This window comes from Penicillium digitatum, chromosome 4 (genome assembly GCF_016767815.1).
Source record: "Penicillium digitatum chromosome 4, complete sequence".
Lineage (NCBI taxonomy): Eukaryota > Fungi > Ascomycota > Eurotiomycetes > Eurotiales > Aspergillaceae > Penicillium > Penicillium digitatum.
Window position 1 is genome coordinate 886406 of NC_089387.1, and position 18798 is coordinate 905203.

The following is an 18798-nucleotide window of genomic DNA, read 5'->3' on the forward strand; positions in this document are numbered from 1 at the left end:
CATGGAGAGAAAGAAAGTCCCATCTGATCGCTCTGCACCCGCACCAATGGTATGGGCTGATCTTGAACAGAAGATTGGATTGAAACTCGATGTCAGCCAGAAGATCCAATCTGCGAGCAATGCAGAGCACCACTTTGAGAGAGACCGGGTATCTCGATCTGAGTTTGACATTCGAATCCATGGTGAGCCCCTACGTCTAAAATGCGATTTCCACTACTGATCTGAAAGAACTATACACCCACGGCACGGCAGTATTACTAGCCACTGACAACATTTAGCCGGGTTTCAGCGTTGCCGACTGGTCATCAGAGAAAGCTTTAAGCGGGGACTTTTTTTTTTTTCGGGAGATGGGGCCTTGTTGTTAGTGACTGGCCTCTGGATATTATCAACACGAGTTTAAAAAGCATCTTGTTATTTATTGCTATAGATGATAAGACTTTTCGCCGGGATATGAAAAGATGAAAGTCGGAGACAGATCCTAACTTCCCCAGATCAACTTATCTCCGAGTATAGAGATGAGCTATAGTACTAGATTTACGGACATGCACTCTTATATCCTTTCCAAGCCCTACGGCCAAGACTTTGGCTTGCGAATTAAGTCATTTCTGAATGGACCTGTATACTTTCAAATCTTTTCGATGGGCGAGCTTTAATTGTTTCTCTGTGTTATCACGTAGGAGAAAACAACAACCCTTGGAAGACCATCGAGACCTGGCGTTGACTAAGACTAAAATTGTGAGAGGTAGGGAAATGGGCCAATCATCCCATCACCAATAGCTTTCGAGCATTACCCTTTAATTAAGCACTTTTATCGTCGATTGCCCTAGCGGCACTAGTAAGCAATTCGTCACCAGCAAAAAAAGCACAGACGTGGACACGCTGCTCGGAGATTTGGAATATCCTAAAGATGATTGAATAAAAGATTCCACCGGGGCTAATCGGACGAAGGGTCCACGAGGGGAGACACCTCAGGAGGAAGAGCACGTTGACGGGATCGGATCTCTCCATGATCCGTAAGAAATCCGTAGAGCACGAGAATCCTCGAACAATGATTTCAAATCGAATTACGGACGTGGGTCATGAATTTTTACCTCGTTGCCCGTGTCGATCCCGGAGGGCGGAGCCTTCGAAGCAGCCCGCTCCGCGATTCTGTGATATTCCAGAAAATGGTAACCCCTTAGTATTAAAGTAAAGACAGTTAATGCCATCAACTAGCAACATGCTAAAAACTCCTTTTTTTTTGGGACATTCCTCTTTTGATACTCTTCACAAAATGGCTCCCATCCAAGTTGGCGCTCTTCTCTTCGATTACCAGACGATCGACGTTATTGGACCATTGGATCTACTCAATTCCGCGAGTAAGATGCTCATGGAGGGGATCAATTGCTACACCCCCGTGGATCCGAAACTTCTAGCAAAGGCGCCCGAATTCGTTTTCCACCATGTCGGCGAGACCATGGAGCCGGTGCGCCTGCTTACAAGCTTTGTAACCATGGTGCCTACGGTGACTGCGGATGACGTCCCCGAGTTGGATATCCTCATCGTTGGTGGGGATAGCCCTGCGAGAAGTAGTCTTCCTCCAAAGTTGCAGGACCTCATTCGCCGTCATGCTGCCTCGGGAAAACTACTGTTCACGACCTGCACCGGCGCCGCGGTTGTTGCAGCCACTGGCGTTCTAGATGGCAGGAGAGCTACAGTCAATAACCTCGAGTACAATTGGCTAAAGAAGAAATACCCGAATGTGAAGTGGACAAAGGAGAAGAAGTGGATTATTGATGGCAACATTTGGACTGGGAGTGGAGCTGTGGCGGGGATGGACATGGTTGCCCACTGGATCAAGGAGACTTTTGGGCTGGACGTTCTTATTCATGCGGGATTGTCGCTTGATTATGAACCGCGGGATGTTGATGGACTTTTCAATGTGTTGCCCCAGCGATACGATTCGACCGGAAAAAAGATTTCCACCCACGTCTTTCCCGATGAGATCTGAAACGTTGATATGCTGAAGCTGCGGCTTGAGGTGGGGGGTTGAGATCTGGAGTAGAGAAATCTGGTCAAAACTCAGCAGATGATAAAGCTGTCATGCTAGAAAGTGTATCCATCAACAAAAGATCGCCCCAGAGCTTCTCATCCTCTATTTTCTGGACTTCTGTGGCAATGGCATGTTGTAGTGTGGGCTGATCCGGAGCTGGGGCGACATGTCGGCACGAATATCGTAGCGCAGGGCAGCGATGCCGCCCTGGAGCTGACGATGCTGTGGTTTTTGAAGCCCCAAGTTTGTGATGTGCATGATGACTATCACTGACATGTGCCAGATTCTCTTTTGCCACTATGTAGGAATTTTTAACATTTCCTATGATCTCGGGCAGCATTGAAAAGAGACTCTTGGTCGGTATTTGCCTATCTAGTGATGGCTTTGTAGACTGTAGATTAGACAACAGTCTCTCAAGATATTCCTGCAGATTCACAGATTGCTGTGCAATCTCCCCGTTCCATTCAGGTACTTCTGGGAGTCCCACAGACAACCTGTACAACACAAATATGGCGAAAATAAACTGATACCACGTGGAAAATGGCAAGTCACCATGCTGCGCAGCGGGAATAGTGAAGAAGAAATCGAGAAATTCCTTGGTAGAGCTGACACATTTGACCAAGTTGCTGATGATCATCGGAGGTGTAGACAACATGGTGAATTCGTCCTGTGCCTTTGGAGGCGGTGGCCTTCTCTGCCCGTAGCAGTATACCAAGCCCATTTCTTGGATCCGGATCTTGACAGCATGATAGCCGTTGATCAACAATACTACGTATTTTCAATCAGCCAAAGAAGAAGCCCAACGCTTGGGAGAGTCCTACCCGTGTTGCGAAGATCCGTCGATAGAGACGACCACCATTCTTCTAACCGCGTCGTGAAACGTTCAGCATGGATGTACAGGCGAGCTCCATGAATGCCTTCGAACCGGTAAGTCTCACAGATCTCCTCGGCAAACTGTAGCACTTTCGTCACTGGGTACATCAAGAGGTCTGTGTCGAATTCTGGCTGCTGTTGCAGCATCATCGCGCATCGAAGCATGGCCTCGTGAAATTGGAGATTGTTGGGCTTTCCCGAAGACATTGATATTCTATCCAAGTCAGCTCAGGCCCTTTGGCGCTTATCCGGATAGAGAATGGCATCTTACATGCTAGACATGTAATAGCAGCCTAGATAAGCACGACATGCTTCCCGGATGTAATTGTCGCCCAGCTCAGTTCGCTGCTCAAGCAAGTCGGCAGCTTCTTGATCAAGGCGAAGGTCAATTACCATGCTGATTCCGATTTGTAAGTACTGGTAGGTTTGTTGGCTTCCTGGAACAAAGTGGAAATGGAACCTGGCGATGATCAGCGTGCCGGTGCCTCCAATGCCGACAGAATTAAAAGGCAGTGTGGGAGCTGATCTCTTACCAGGCAAGGTGAACAAGTAGTCCCTGGAGCAGATCTAGATCCTTCTCACCAGCTATCAGGACCCGCTGACTGAGAGATTCTTTGAATTTTTGTATCAAAGCATCCTGAAGGTGACAGTAATTTGAGGACGCAGCGGCAGCCACTGCAAGCAATAGGAAGGGGCGATCTTCAGCCATCGACGCAGCATTCCAGCCGGATGAGAGCCGCACAAATGGATAGTAGGACGCCATGCCTCGGAACCTGTCTAAAAGATGCTCAAGGACGACAGGACCGAGGCCCAAATCGGTGATCCACGCGGCGTCTATCGCAGTTGAGGTGTCCCAAGATTTTTCAAGGGTATTTTCGATGGTATTATGGTTTTCGCTCGACTCCAGGCCTTCATCCAATTCAGCACTAGCCATGTACAATTGGTTCATCCATTCAGCTGATGGATTTGGGCTGTCGCTGAGATATTCCGGAATTGCAGCCAGTCCGCAATCCAGATCCACGGGTGGCTGGACTCCTCCACTAATGGGTGCGCTAGGGTGTGACAGAAGACTGATGATATTAGCGAGCTTCGACTCAAGGTCAGCTAGCCTCCTTTATCCCCTCCCTGTCAGCAAAAGTAACCTGTTGACTAGATCGCCCTCCGCGGTCACGTACGGTTTCGCTCGTTGTGAAACTCGAGCTCGCTGTCTCGGCTCTGAAACTACGCACTCAGAATTTGATCTGGCACATCTATTCAAAATTAACCATAAGAAAATAATACGATTAGGGATGTGACACCCACTTGGTACAAGGCTGCCCTTCCTCGTGTCGAATACATCTCACCTTGAGGACTCGGCATTTTTCGCACGCAGGTGCCGCTTTCTTCAGCCGACGAGGTGAGTCCGTCGAGGTTGTGTTATCCATCATTAGTGACATACGTTACATGATCTCAATGTTGTAGCTCGAGAAATGATGGGGCTTGTATATGCCAAATTTAAGACACTGCCAAATCTTCTAGTTTGAGGCGTTCCAGCTGACAAATCCTCGTCTTGTCCCCTCAGTTATGATCGAGGTGCCAAGCAAGTCAAATTTGACTTATTGGAAGGGCCTGCGGAAAGCGACAACATCAGTTTTGATCCAACTCCGCACAGGTATCATCGGACTTGCTGAATATCTGTCCAAAATCAAGCGAAGCGACTCACCGCGCTGTCAATGTGACCTGGGAAACCAGAGTGTGAAGCATGTCTTGCTGGAGTGCCCGCTTCTGAAGGAACTGCGGTCGGAGATGGTGGAGGAATTGTTTATGGAGGGGGTGTCGACAACGCTTGGAGAACAAGCAATGTTGACAGAAGTGAAGGCAGCGCCGATCGTGGCGAAGTTCATGATCGCATCGGGACTCTTGGGACAGTTTCAGTCAGTGGACTCGGTCGCCATGGGTAAGGAGCAGGGGGAGGAGGATTCAAAACCGAAACCAACCCAAGACACTGCGAATGTTGGAGAAACAGGGAACACATCACAGTGGCCGGGCGCCAGGTCCGCCGAGGTCACCTCACACCAACGCACATGGAGAACAACGCACGCTGCCGATGAAGACGAAGAAGCATGGCGCCATGACCCGAACCTATTCGTGTTCGACCTGCCGGAGTGATGCAGCAAGTAGACCTGGCAGTCCTGGGGATACAGGGACTCGGTGACTCGGGGAGCTGGATGAAGAAGTGGAGGTAGAGAAGTGAAGAAGTGGAAGGTGCATTGCAGAGAAAGAAGGGGACACTCTGCGCCCGCGGGGACTACGGGAAACCATCTACACCGGGCAGATGGATTGACTTTCTTTACATTTCTTTTGTCTTGTTTGCATTACGCCGGCCGGTTTGTGGCCTTACTTTTCAGGTGGCAGGACCTCGAGAAATCGAGTCCTGCTCACAGGGTGGATCTGCATACTGGGAATGCACCACCATTTATCGTCGGGAGCGGGCTCTGGGACGCAACCCCCGCATAGCAGCATGTATGTAAAGCGAGCTAAATCGGGTCAATGAATTCATCATCATCATCATCATCATCATCATCCCCTCAGTTATTTACGGTTGGTCCGATCCCACTAGCACCTATTGATGCACCTGCTCAGCCTTATAGCTTGTCTAACGCAAGGTAAAAAATCATCGAGAATCTTGACGGTACCGAACTTGTCCTATATCGTGGTGCTTGTTCGATCTCTTCTAGTCTGGCTTTGCCAATACGTACTTACTTAGCAGAGCTGACTCAGATTTTCCAATACATGTCGATGTCTTATGGTGTCTAATGGGTCTAGATGGTCGATCCGTCCCTACTGTTTCAGTGGAAAGCCAATGCTTTGTTGACCCGACTATCTATTCCGTCCGGTCTGTGAGTTTAGCGGGATATGTCTCCAGCGCTAAAGTATGCTAGCCCGCCTTGTTCCGGTGAACGCCGTCCAACCGCTCTTAAACAGGCTAGCATGTGTATTAGCGCTGAACACGTCAGCACGAAGTTGATTTGACGTTTCTCCACTGCCCGCGGCGTGAAGTATATAGGCTTTATCAACCAGCACGTCTTGTGAAGTTGGCTTAGATGCAGATACATACCTTTGTCTTCTCCGTATACCATGTCGCCATGCAAAGCTGTTTCTCCAGAAATTGGTTATGTGGGGTCAACGTCAACCAAACGGCTATCTCAGAATGGTGGTGTGCTGATTTTAGAGCCCTCAAGTCGTAAGGTCTACACATTTACTGGCGTCAACTTTGCGGTTTCTGACATTTTTGAAGACGGTGGTGAATATCACGAGCGACTATCAACGTTGGAACTTGAAATTCGTGTATGATCCGATAACCAACTGAGATGCACGGTATTAACTCGCCCATTTTATATCTAGGCAGAGGAAAAGTCTCCTCAAAAAATCATGTACATCCAATTGCCCCTAGGTCACAAATGCCGTGCGGAAAAATTCTTACACATTCGTAGATTTGTGTCTACAGAGGTACTCAGCGCATGGGTATGCAAAGGAGTCAACAACTTCTTTCCCCCAGAATTCGGGTTTATTCTGTCGAGGAATCTAAACGGCACCTTCGGATGCGAGTATCATCGAGGTGAAGATGGGGAGATCTTGGCTTATGGTGGGTTGTCAATATGAACACTATCTCGGGCTGTTGCTAATGTGTGGTAGATTCTTGGAGCTTTTTCAAACTTAAGAGAATCTGGAAAAATCTCGAGACCTCTGGGATATGTGATGAATGGATGCAGTTCGCTATCTTTGTACGGAAGGACTGGGTCACTTCAAAACAACTGGTCGTGTTTCTGGATTTTCCAAGGTACCTAATGCCCCAACTACAGATCTCGCTACGCTCCATTCACACGAGCGATCCATATGGGTGGCATGCTATATTCGTTGGTGAGATGCGGAAACTTTACGATCAAGCTATATGGGATCTCCGTGGTATGGTTTGGGAAGTTGAAGCAGTAAGTTTGATTTTCTGATTTTTCTTTTGGAAATTCTACTAAGCTAAGATGTTCACTGTAGTATCAAAAGAATCTTGGAGAATTTAAGCCACAGTTCATTTTGCTTCATGATTTGGCGAGACATATCAGTCACTCAAAGGAGATACTCGATGTTGCTCTGGAGACGCTGGATAGCATCATATACTCATGTTCCATCTTCGACGAAGACCATCCGACTCCGGCAGCCAGAATAGAATGGCATTCGAAAGATATACAGAGACAGTTTTATTTCGCCGGAAAGAGCCTTCGTTCCACAAAACTCCGATGTATTTCACTGAGTGAAAGATTGCAGAATGAAATCAATCTGGTAGCTACATTTCAACGTATCTTGAAGGCTTTAGTAGCTAATACTTCTCACCAGGCGTTCAATATCGTCTCCCAAAGGGACAATGAGATTTCCCTTCAAATGGCACAGCACTCACTCACAGACAACACGATGATGAAAACGGTGGCCATTGTGAGCATGATATATCTCCCAGGGACCTTTGTATCTGTAAGTTAAGAATTTATCTGGGTCAGTTAAGCCGCTAATAGTCGAAGGGATTATTCGGCATGAACTTCTTCGACTTTGATAGAGAATCTATTGGCGTATCTCATGATATCTGGATTTATTGGCTTGTCACGGTTTCTTTAACTCTCGCTACGATTTTTGTTTGGCTTCTATGGCTAAACAGCGAGTCTATTCGGCGTCTTTTTATCAAATTGAAATCTAGCCGCGGATATTGACCTTTTTCCGCTCATCAGACGAGAGTCACAAAATATAGTATTAGCGAAAAGCCACCGCAATTGTGGTAGGTGCATCTCTGTCAGCACTCTTCCTGTTCTCTAGAGACATCCCATCCTCTGTATGCCCTCCTCAATTTCGCCCGCAGTTACCACAACCGACTTCACCTATACACAGGACCAAAATCAAGGGTGTCCTGCTTCGGTTCACATATTGGTCAATTTACAGCCGACACTCGGCTCTCAGTAAAACTAATGCAACACTGACAGCTGAGACTATCAGGAGGGTAATTTCTCTGTGTACTACTGATATGTGCCATGGGAGCATGCAGGGACGGCGGACTCATCTTGGCGGAGTAATGCATCGTTGAAGTGCTATTTAGAGCAGTCAAGGAACACCGCGCAGTACTGATCCATTCAGTGTTTGGTGGAATTGTTCGCAGCAATAGATGTTCTCGCAGGATTATCGAGATTGGATACTAAAAGTGTAATGAGCTCTGATCCTGGGTCACTAGATAGATAATTTGATCTGTTGAACCCGGGTGTCGACAATATATGTGGATGCTCTTTGAAATTGGCTCTGTTATTTGCGCGGCTATCTCACTTGGTGCGACGCCAACTTCCAGTGGGGATTCCCTTGAGCTGCGAAGTATACATCTTTCTTTCGAAAACTCCGTTATACGGCACCTCGACTGCCGAATTCAAACACCCCCAAGAAACCATGAATCTGTGAAAGAGAGCATTAGCAAATTGATAGCAGCTATGAAAGGCATCCACTGCTCTCTTCTGCAAATGATATCGGTCCTTTGGCCCATGTTTATTGTTGGCTGGGAAACCTATGATACCAATGAACGTGAGTTCAGCCATAACCGGATAGGCGACATGCAAATTCATGGGATGGGGAAGTTCACAAGAGCACGAGAGCTTTGGAGTAAGTTTTGGGCATCGACAACATCATTATAGCGAAACTTGGGTTAGAATTGATTATTTTCTAGGCCCTCGGTATGCTAGGGACAACTTCTCGTTCTCCTCACGCTTGAATTATCTCAAAGCATTCAATCTATCAACCATCGCCTGATTGCCCTGGAGACATACCAATCTCGCATATCCCCGGAAGTCCCCATCCTTCCTCCCCCCTCCCTCTGAAGCCCGAAGTACTAACTCCCAGGGACCAGCACCACCCCGGTCATTTCCTGGTGTCGCTAGAAGAATTCGAGATCGTTGCCCTTCCGTCATTGTCCGAAAATTTGATGAACGCCGTCGGTCCAACTTTTCGCTTTGCCCACTTCATAGCCCAGTTATGCTCTTCGATGATTGCTTTCAGGGCAGCGACATTCGGCCGAGACAGGAGAAAATTGCGCTGCAACAGATTTTCTACGCACAGACTAGACAATACATGAGTAGCCACATTGTCATCAATTTGAACAACCGATATTAGAGTGTAATCACGAGCGGAGGCACAAGGTTCGATTATCTCAGGATTCGGCGAAGCAATCCAACCCAACCAGATCCCGGCCAAGCTGGAAGCTTTGGATATGAACCCTGCTGCAATGATACTCTCGTACCCAAATTCAAGGCAACAGACAGATGATTTTCTTTGCCACGGTCAAGAGAATGGGACAGAGGTCCATCCAATTTTAGTTGTCAGTTCTGTGTAACTAGGTAGGTTGATTTTTTGGAATTGGGAGTGGAATGGGGCTTTAGGGTTGCTTACTTGCTCCGCGGCGAATGCATTAATTCGAACCATTGTGGGCCGGATTTTGCATTGCAAAGAAGACGGTTTGTGAAATGAAAGAAAGAGAAAGAATTTAAAAACTTGGATGAACGATTTTGAGAGTGTGATACACTTCGTACCTTGTGTTGTTGGAGTCTAGTATGACTGGCTGGAACACATCGATTAGGCAATACTGGGGAACCACAAAGTCAGTGCACATTGGTAAATCTTTCTGTCTCGAGTGAAAAACGAATAGTTGGCCTCGTTTGAGGCCTTGTCACATCTTTTTGGTAGTCTTTTTGGTTCTGTTAGTAGTCTTTTGAGTAGTCTTTCCCTCATCAGTATCTTGGCTAAAGTATAGACGCAAAAGACTGTTCCAGTTATTATCTTTGATATCACAACGTCGCAAACAGATTGGACAGGTCAGCTCTAATGCCTAGTGGGTTTCTTGGCAGTCTATGTTGTAATGACAAGTTTGTGTCTGGCCTGCCACGGAGACTCAACTGCAATATTAAATTATGATACACTAAATTTAAGATATATCTCTAAATCAACTTGACTCATTGCTGTTCTCCTCCTCCTCTAAGATCGTCGAGTAGGCTAGGAGCTTGCGATCCTCTGTCTGTGCTTCCAGGAAGTCAAAGGGTAGACGCTGTGGTTCGAAATCTAGAAGCTCCCGTTTCACACGAGGTCGCCTTGGCTCATCTGACTCTTCGATTTGCAGGAGATTCGATATGGTGCTGCCAGTAAAATGTAGAGCCATGCCAATAGTGGCCCCGACAATGACTGCCCCGGTCATGAAATATATGAATGCCTGTTTGAGCTTAGTGAATGCTACAACCAATGAGCAAAGAGATGAAGATATCAGATAACATAGATGTCTGATACCTGCCTCACGACATACCTCTAATATCACGAGGATACGAAATGGGAGCAAGGCCAGGGAAAAGACGACACGTCCGATGTAGATCACTGGGGATGCGATGAAGAGAAGGGTTGACAACAAGTAGGACAGTAATTGGATTGTCAAGCCAAGAACAAGCGATAGAGGAAGTTTTAGGATTGATACCCAGTCCATGATGATTATGAAGTTAGGGAGCAAATCAATATATGCATCTAGATCTGTTATGATATGCAAGCAAGACGCGCCGCGGTCGAACTACAAAGCCCTAAGCCCTATTCTACCGGATTAGGCTCCCGGCGTCATCGGCGTCTACTGTACTTTGACAATGCGAGTGCCTCGATCGACTTTGATTATTGCCCACCGTCAATCCTCACTTTGAGCTAGCATCGGAAGTGACTTCTTCATCTTGCCATTGTGACTTATTTCGGCCCTCCTCTTTCCCCAACTCCCAGCAAAAGACTCGGCCCAAAGTCATCTTACCTTCCCCGCCTTCGATGGGCAACAACCCTTCCAAAGGCCCGGTGGGCGACACGCACCCAGCCCATGCCCGCCACAACTCTACAAGCGACCGGAAAGTCGCCCGTCGATCCTCCCTAAATGCGATCTCGACCCCTAAGGCCACCGCCGCCGATCCTTCGGCCACAAAAGAGACAGCCGCTGGACACTCGGCGGGATACCAAGGATCCGTGCAAGAACGTCTACAATCCCGAAATGCCCCCGAAACTTCACTCAAGAACATAGAAAGGGCTCCACCTCGAGATGCACGTCTAGTGGAGCCCTCCCCGGTCAAGGACATCCCATCTCGCGACCACTCCAACCCGGTCCAAGTTCCGGTCTCGCGCCATGTCCCGGGGCGCGATCCTGTGGCACCATCGGCCCCGCTCCTCAACTCGTACTATAGCGCATCAGCACACCTACAACATCCACCGCGCTTGCCATTGCCAATTGGTGATGCCAATACCACGCCCGGATCGCCCGTCCTTGGCCCTGAGGACTCGCACATCCAGTCGCTCCCCGCGGATCGGCTCTTGGATGAACAGATGGACCGGAATACTCTGGCTGCAGGTCATACGACCACCGAAGAGGAAGAGTTGCTTGATGAGCTCCAGCCATACACTACCAGTGGCATGGGCAAAGCCATCCCTGTCGTTATCGAATGGACAGCGCCTGCTCAGAAGGTCTATGTTACTGGAACTTTTGTTAACTGGGAGAAGAAGTTCCGCCTGCACAGGAGGTTGGTTAATTGAATATTTTGAAATTCTACGACCTCCACTAACACTTGATAGTGAAAAAAATCCGTCCGTTATGTCCACTACTCTGAACCTTCGCCCTGGTACACACCACTTGAAATTCATTGTTGATGGAACAATGCGCGCTGCGGATAACCTTCCGACTGCTGTCGATTTCACTAATCATCTGGTCAACTACATTGAAATCAGTGCAGATGATGCGCATGACAAGGACTCAGCCGTTCAGCCGGGAGCTCCCCCTGCACACACGTTGCCGGATTCCTCTAAGCATGAACCAGGGGATACCGAGAGCCACCCTCTAGAAAAGGAAGAAATCGAGGAAGAGGTGTCACCTGGTGATTTCGGTGATGCCATTCCTCAATTCTTGGCCGATCTAGATCAGGAAGAAGACAGCCCGGCATATGTCCAGGCTGCCAATGTCATCGGAGATACGGCTACCCCTCCCAGTCTGCCTCTCTTCTTAGGCAAGTCAATTCTCAACGGCACAACTCCCATGAAAGACGATAGCAGTGTTTTGAACTACCCGAATCACACTGTCCTGAACCACCTCGCCACGAGCAGTATCAAGAACGGTGTCCTGGCTACAAGCGTGACAACCAGGTATAAAAGAAAAGTAAGTCACTGCTTTATCCACTTTTCGTGGGTTAACTAATCTCGTGTTTGCAGTATGTTACGACTATTTTGTACAAACCGACTGGCGATATCACAGAATGAGCTATCTCCGAACACATAGGCGGTTTCTAATTGCATGCACACAGTTTATTTTCACCGAATACTGCCTCGGACATGTTGTGGTCTATCTGATTTGCACAGATAAAATATCTACAGCTAATTTCCTGCCTCGTTCGACTCATTGGCCCTCGCCCGTCTGCTTCCTGTCTGTCCAGGTGTTCTTGAAATCCTCGTCCATAATGGCTACTAGGTCCTACTACTAGATCGGCCAGTCATTAAACTACCAACAGGCATGAATTTGCGTTGAACAACGCATCTTAGTGAGGAGATCACCACATATTGCATATTTCCTCAGGCGTTATTTTCGTGTTGGGTGCTGGGAACGGATTTGGGACTTGATCATGGGCAAATCACACAGCTGTACAGGCGCTTCGATTAATGCAAGGATACTACAAATGTCTGGGAAACCCGCTTAAGATGAGTGGTGAATGTTGAATAACTTTTTCCAAACTCATCTAACTGAATTCAAAAGGATAGCAGATCTGACTCGCTCAATTCATAATACATGATAAAGATAATTTTTGGTTCAAACAAGGCTTCGACTCAATCCCGCCACTTCACAAACACTTCATCCGTGCGGAACCGTTGTGTACAAGTACTCTCGCTAAAAGGAGTCCGGAATCCGGTCTCATATGCCAGCATACCAGCCTGTGCAATCATAATTCCGTTATCGATGCAGAACCGCTCATCCGTCGCATAGACACTTCCACCACGATCCCGTGCCATAATGCCCATCATCTCCTGCAAACGCTCATTCGAGCCAACACCGCCAACAATGAGAACCTGTTTTGATCCAACATGCGCCATTGCGCGCTCGGTGATTTCAACAAGCATTGAGAAGACAGTTTCCTGGAGAGAGAAACATAAATCTGCGCGTGTGGGTTTGCCTTCCAATGACTCGTCTGCGGTAGTGGTAGAATCAAAGGCTTTTTGCTCATCTTCTCGCGCCTTCACCTCCCCGCTTAGCCCCCACTGCTTAGCGAGGCCATCAATCGCAGCCAGGATCCCGGAGAATGAACAGTCCATGCCCTTTACGACATATGGTAGATCAACTAGCTGCTTTCCTTGCTTCGCTAGCTGTTCAATGTTATATCCTGGTGCTGGGTCGTTAGAGATGTGTAGTGTTCGCGCGAAGCGGTCTAAACAGTTTCCTACTGCCATATCGAGGGTCTCGCCGAAGATGCGATATCGTTGCGAGCTGTATGCAATGACCTGTGTATTACCGCCGGAGACATATAGGACGACTGGGTTTGTTGCGCCAGTGATGAGACGGCCCATTTCGATGTCTGGAGATCCACAATGTCAGCGGTTTGTTCTAGTTCCAACTCCAAGTAGGAGGCATTGTCTATGCCATGGTGTGTACATAAACATACGTCCAACGCAGTGGTTCACCCCAACTAGTTCTTTTCCCCAAAGCAAACTCAACATCCGCGCCGCGACCACCACACTCTGTAGCGGGGCACCCATTCCGGGACCCTTAGTGAAGCAAATGCAGTCCACATCGTCAACAGAGACCTTGGCTTCCTTGAGAGCTTGTTTGACCAATTTTACAACCCATGATCGGTGGTGACGCGCTGTATCCTTAGGCAGGAAGCCCTCACCTGGCGGGGAGACATAGGTGTGCCTAATATTGGCGAGGACCTGCGGGGGACTACCATCCTTGGGATGTAGCATGATGCCAATGCCCAATTTGTTGGCGGAGCCTTCCATACCAATTGCAATCATGATGTGCGGGTATTTGAAGGTATCAAGGAGAGAGTGTGTCAGAAGAAAGCTAACAAAACCATACGCAATGCAACAGATCCGGGAGACCTGCTATGATTTTCGTTATCGTTATCAGCACTAAAAGCGGCACCCGTCGGTTGGCCCGAACTAAACCCGAGCTACCCTTCTCGACTTGAGTTTGCATACTCACGACTCGATTCTTCTTTCCCCTCTTCTCAATTAATTTCTTCTTCCCTACTGTATCGACTTTATTTGTGGCCTCGTTTTCCGTTCTTCCCTTGCTCCTCTTTTCCCTCCCAAGAGATCTCTTCCGTCATGTCTTCGACAGCCCACTTCCCCGATGCCGAGGGCTTTCAACAACAGTCTGACAGCTTCATGTCATGGTTGCAAGCCAGCCCAGGTGTGCAGCTCAACCCCAAGCTCAGACTCGCAGATCTGCGAGCAACTGGAGCTGGACGTGGTGTCGGTAAGTGTCCAAAAAATCCATTCCTCGACCACACAAACTAGTCTGCGGAGTGTCCCCAAAAATGAAGGTTTCGTAATTGTTATGACCAGTCTCTAATAAATTGCCTGGGCTCTAGTGGCACAAAGCAACATCGTGGAAGGGGAAGAACTGTTCTCGATCCCGCGCACCATGGTCCTCACCGTGCAGAACTCGGAGCTGAGGACCCTGCTAGCAGAGAATCTAGAGGAGCAGATGGGACCTTGGCTTTCCCTAATGCTGGTCATGGTGTACGAATACCTGCAAGGAGAAAAATCGAGATGGGCTCCGTATTTCAGAGTTTTGCCTTCTCGTTTTGACACCCTGATGTTTTGGTCGCCTGCCGAGCTGCAGGAGCTGCAGGCTAGCACTATTGTTGAGAAGATTGGTCGATCAAACGCCGAGGAGTCGATTAGGGATTCTATCGCCCCTATTTTGGCAAAGAGGCCGGATCTCTTCCCGCCTCCTCCTGGTCTCGCATCTTGGGAGGGCATTGCTGGTGACGCTGCTCTCATTCAAGTGGGCCATGTCATGGGGTCCCTCATTATGGCTTATGCCTTTGACATCGAAAAGGCCGAGGACGACGACGATGAAGGAGAGGTCAATGATGAGAGTTACATGACTGATGACGAAGAAGAGGAGCAGCTTCCTAAAGGTATGGTCCCACTCGCAGATCTGCTCAATGCTGATGCGGACCGAAACAACGTGAGTTTGGACATGATTTTCTCTTCAACCCTAATCCTAACCTGCTTTCATTAGGCTCGTCTCTACCAGGAAGAAGGTGCCCTAGTCATGAAGGCAATCAAGCCAATTCAAAAAGGCGATGAAATCTTCAACGATTATGGAGAGATCCCCCGCGCAGATCTCCTCCGCCGATATGGCTATGTGACTGATAACTACGCCGTTTACGACGTACTTGAGCTATCATTGGAAACCATCTGCGAAGCCGCAGGGCTTGCGAACGCAGATCCCGAGTCCCAGCCCCGACTTGGGTTCCTCTCAAGCCTCGACATTCTCGAGGACGGCTATGTAATCCCCAGACCCGTCAACGCCAACCCGTCTTTGCAAGACATCCTGCCAGCCGAGTTGGTTGTTCTTCTGGCTACGCTCGCTCTCTCTCCCGAAGAGTTCAAACAGCGCGTGTCCAAGGACAAAGCCCCCAAACCAGTCTTGGACGCCAATGCGACCACCGTCTTGATCAGGGCGCTGGAAATGCGACAGGCGCAATACGCTACGTCTCTGGCCTCGGACCTCCAATTAAGCGCTTCACTTTCTCCGTTGCCTGAAACTGGTGACATGAATGAGGGGGCTCGTCGAGTACGGATGGCCTTGCAGGTTCGCATTGGCGAGAAGGAGGTCTTGCAGACTGTCTTGGGCATGCTGCAGCCCGCTACTTCTGGCCCATTGAAACGTTCTGCCAACGGCGATGGCGGTGATTCACGACAGTTCAAGACGCAGAGGATTTGAAAGCAATTTGCTCTTACTTCCATTTACTAGGGCCGGTGTCAGTCTGTTCTACTGAACCGAACAGAACCAAAAGTGCTTTTTGCGAATGATTAAATTGTTTTAGATTTTCTGAATGTTTTTGAGCCGTTTTCTTTGCCCTCCCATTCGTCGCTTGCATCATAACTTCGGTTATCCATCATACAAAGGCTGCCCGACACCAGCCAACACCATCGAGATTCGGGAGAAAAAAAAAGATACTATGTACACTAACAAATGCAGACGTGCTCAACAGCGAGTGGCTAGCACCTGCCTCGAAACAAAATGTCGAGGAAGAGATGTGTGAGAAAAAGTGGGTGGAAACGTGAGGGGAAAAAAAGGAAAAGTCAGGCATCTTTCGCCGCCCGCGGAAATCATCGAAACATGAGGGAGTTATAAAACTACAAATGTGGTGAAAGGAGGAAAAGACGGAGACAAAAGGATGAGGAAAACAAAGCCGCGAAGAAAACGCCCGCCAAATGCTGTGAAAGAGGGAAAAGAGGAAAAGAGTTGTTCAGGTCTCTGACACCGCCACGGCACTTGGCCCGAGATTCGATCCCTGAAGGCCTTGGTGCTGACCGTTCGGATCCAGCAGTCGTCGCTGAGCCTGTGCTTGGGCTGCCTGTGCTTGCGCCTGCGCATGAGCCTGGGCAGCCACTGCAGCCTGTTCGCGCGCCTTGGCCATGGTGATAGCCCGGTGCTGCATGATTTGAATGCTGTACGCATCAGTATCATAATCGTTCTCCTCTTCTGAATCTTCTTGGTCAAACTTGAATCGATCGGCCTTGATTGGGTCGATGTCGACTTTACGAGCTCCCATGTTCCGACGATCGATCATCAACCGACCACCACGTCCAAATCGACGTCGGAAAGATGGCATTCGGTGTGGTTCGTCGTGCAGTTCGATGGTGTGCGATGCAAGCTTGTCCCTGGAGAAGAGCGGGCTGGTAACGTCTAAGGAAGTATCCATCTCGCCAGATGATTCTGATGATGGAGGTGTGGGCAACTGTGTTGTGAATGCGGGTCGGAAGGTAGACACATCGAATGTCCTTTCTGGGGAAGGAGAGAGTGGTGCACGTGTATGATCCACATATCCCTCGTTCCACTTGATGTGCTTGGTGATGTTCTGTTTGATATCGCGCAAAATCTCGTTCTCCTTCTCTGCCTGAACATCCTCCAGGAGTTGCAAGTCTTCCGCACCTTGTCCAGCCTTGAGAGGCATGCGCAGTTGAGGGGCGTTGGGACGTTGAGGTGGCATATCGAGCACTCTCTTTTTCGGCTGTGGGAGAATGGTCAACTTGTGCCAAAATAGAGCGATCACAATGCCCGTGCTTACCTTTTGGTTGATCAAATCTTCATCATCGTCCTTAATGTTGAGCTTGCGCTTCATCTCCTTGACTTCAGCACGCTGTTTGAAGAGCTGCCGCTCCATGGAGAGCATTTCTCTCCGAGCAATTTCACGCTGGCGCACCAAAGCAACGAGCTCGCGAGCATCTTCCAGCTCTTTGCGAAGACGTCTAAGCTTTTCGGCACTCTGCGCATCTCTACCACGAGTCTTGCGGATCTGGCGAACCTCGCGTCTACGGAAACAGACAAATGGATCACTGTCATCGGTGTCTTGGCCAGTTTCGAACTATCGGGATACAAGTTAATGATTTCGAATGGCCAAAGGCATGGTAGTAACTTACCTTGAGCTGCGATACAAGGCCGTTGTTTTGAACAGCCATCCGACGCGACTTCCAGTGCTCATATATCTCCTTGGCAAACATCTTCATGGGATCTTCTAATGTGGCATCCATCATGTCTTGCATCTCTGCAAAGGATAACGCCGGGGGATTATCGATGGATGCGTATGGCTGCTTCATCTGCGCCGTCTCCTCAAAGAAATTCATGACCTCCTCAAAGATATCATCCGTGCAACGACCAGCAGACGGGTCGCGCTTCTGGTTCATGATCTTCAGAAAGACATCGTCCTCATCTGTCATGTTGTACGGGCATCCGCAGCAATCCTCGACCGTGGAGGAGAAGCGAATGTACGTCGCAGGTTGCGAGAAAATGGGAGGGTAGAGTTCGTCATATTGAAGATTACTGAGAATGGTCTCGGGAGTAGGGATGTGTGCCTCATTTACTTTGCCCTGGGCAGTGGCATTGATTGCGCGTTGCAAGTGAATTTCCTAACACGATCCGAGGTCAGCACGAGTCATTTGATATTGGGGTGAAAATCTCGTGTCATTTTGGCGATGATGTCACGTGACTGTGATAGGGATCAATGCTAAAATTAGGGACTTACCGACTCCTCGGCTTTTTCGACGCCGGTTTCGATCTGCTGTAAAGAGCTCTGGATTTCGTCGTCGATGACATCGATCTCTGACTCCCGAACAACGGGGATGGATGCCTTGGAGGTGAGCTTTTTAGGGCGCGTCCTCCCCAGGCCCCCGTACCGAGTCATAGCGTCGGGAGCGCAATAGGGCAACGACCATGGGTGGGGAAGGGGTAAAATGGGAATTAACAGAAAGGTCTGTTCATGCGCTTTCTCGTAGACGTAATTTTGAGATGAAATTCGATGGAGGGAGGGGGATATTGACGACTCAAGATGAGGTGATTCACGGCCAACGGTTGGGTTGACGTTGTAATGTCAGCCGCCGGTGGCCTGTTTTGGCCGAGTGCACGGCCTCAGGGGCTCGCTTGCCTGTCTGTATCCGGTTAGTGCGGGGCTGGGCGATATCAGATTCCCCAGGGCCTTGGCAACAACATCCCTTCTGCCTCCTTTGCAGTCTTGATTTGATCTAGCTCTTTGTATTTGGTGTTCCACTAGACCCACGACTTTTATTTGCTACTCCCATCGCACTAATTATCACTGCATCTCGTCGCTACT

The 18798-nt window shown here is 48.8% G+C and overlaps 9 protein-coding genes across 9 annotated transcripts; 5 read left to right on the top strand and 4 right to left on the bottom strand.

Moving 5' to 3' along the window:
• Positions 1-1273: 1273 nt before the first annotated feature.
• Pdw03_0290 (Thij/pfpi, putative) lies at positions 1274-1990 on the top strand (the record flags this gene model as incomplete). Its single annotated transcript, XM_014681993.1, has 1 exon — positions 1274-1990. The coding sequence occupies one exon, from the start codon at positions 1274-1276 to the stop codon at positions 1988-1990; it is 717 nt and encodes a 238-aa protein (XP_014537479.1).
• Positions 1991-2464: 474 nt separating this feature from the next.
• Positions 2465-4329, bottom strand: Pdw03_0291 (Fungal transcriptional regulatory protein, N-terminal; the record flags this gene model as incomplete). Its single annotated transcript, XM_066099557.1, has 7 exons — positions 2465-2526; positions 2585-2800; positions 2854-3119; positions 3177-3365; positions 3439-4017; positions 4081-4155; positions 4208-4329. 7 exons carry the CDS (start codon positions 4327-4329, stop codon positions 2465-2467), a joined length of 1509 nt encoding a protein of 502 aa, XP_065957284.1.
• A 415-nt stretch (positions 4330-4744) lies between these two features.
• Pdw03_0292 (Aldehyde dehydrogenase (AldH12), putative) lies at positions 4745-5053 on the top strand (the record flags this gene model as incomplete). The annotated part of the gene is made up of 1 exon (XM_066099558.1): positions 4745-5053. The coding sequence occupies one exon, from the start codon at positions 4745-4747 to the stop codon at positions 5051-5053; it is 309 nt and encodes a 102-aa protein (XP_065957285.1).
• Positions 5054-6022: 969 nt separating this feature from the next.
• Positions 6023-7638, top strand: Pdw03_0293 (Magnesium transport protein CorA; the record flags this gene model as incomplete). The annotated part of the gene is made up of 9 exons (XM_066099559.1): positions 6023-6128; positions 6183-6232; positions 6290-6318; positions 6379-6530; positions 6581-6669; positions 6748-6873; positions 6935-7219; positions 7274-7405; positions 7453-7638. 9 exons carry the CDS (start codon positions 6023-6025, stop codon positions 7636-7638), a joined length of 1155 nt encoding a protein of 384 aa, XP_065957286.1.
• A 2261-nt stretch (positions 7639-9899) lies between these two features.
• Pdw03_0294 (uncharacterized protein) lies at positions 9900-10427 on the bottom strand (the record flags this gene model as incomplete). The annotated part of the gene is made up of 2 exons (XM_066099560.1): positions 9900-10163; positions 10254-10427. The coding sequence occupies 2 exons, from the start codon at positions 10425-10427 to the stop codon at positions 9900-9902; spliced, it is 438 nt and encodes a 145-aa protein (XP_065957287.1).
• Positions 10428-10747: 320 nt separating this feature from the next.
• On the top strand, positions 10748-12217 carry Pdw03_0295 (Snf1 kinase complex beta-subunit Gal83, putative; the record flags this gene model as incomplete). Its single annotated transcript, XM_014681998.1, has 3 exons — positions 10748-11487; positions 11540-12116; positions 12170-12217. 3 exons carry the CDS (start codon positions 10748-10750, stop codon positions 12215-12217), a joined length of 1365 nt encoding a protein of 454 aa, XP_014537484.1.
• A 561-nt stretch (positions 12218-12778) lies between these two features.
• Pdw03_0296 (putative tRNA threonylcarbamoyladenosine biosynthesis protein kae1) lies at positions 12779-13960 on the bottom strand (the record flags this gene model as incomplete). The annotated part of the gene is made up of 2 exons (XM_014681999.1): positions 12779-13521; positions 13609-13960. The coding sequence occupies 2 exons, from the start codon at positions 13958-13960 to the stop codon at positions 12779-12781; spliced, it is 1095 nt and encodes a 364-aa protein (XP_014537485.1).
• Positions 13961-14275: 315 nt separating this feature from the next.
• On the top strand, positions 14276-15908 carry Pdw03_0297 (RuBisCO-cytochrome methylase, RMS1; the record flags this gene model as incomplete). The annotated part of the gene is made up of 3 exons (XM_014682000.1): positions 14276-14426; positions 14542-15146; positions 15201-15908. 3 exons carry the CDS (start codon positions 14276-14278, stop codon positions 15906-15908), a joined length of 1464 nt encoding a protein of 487 aa, XP_014537486.1.
• Positions 15909-16437: 529 nt separating this feature from the next.
• Positions 16438-18372, bottom strand: Pdw03_0298 (Enhancer of polycomb-like protein 1; the record flags this gene model as incomplete). Its single annotated transcript, XM_066099561.1, has 4 exons — positions 16438-17202; positions 17260-17556; positions 17612-18097; positions 18214-18372. 4 exons carry the CDS (start codon positions 18370-18372, stop codon positions 16438-16440), a joined length of 1707 nt encoding a protein of 568 aa, XP_065957288.1.
• Between the last annotated feature and the right edge of the window lie 426 nt (positions 18373-18798).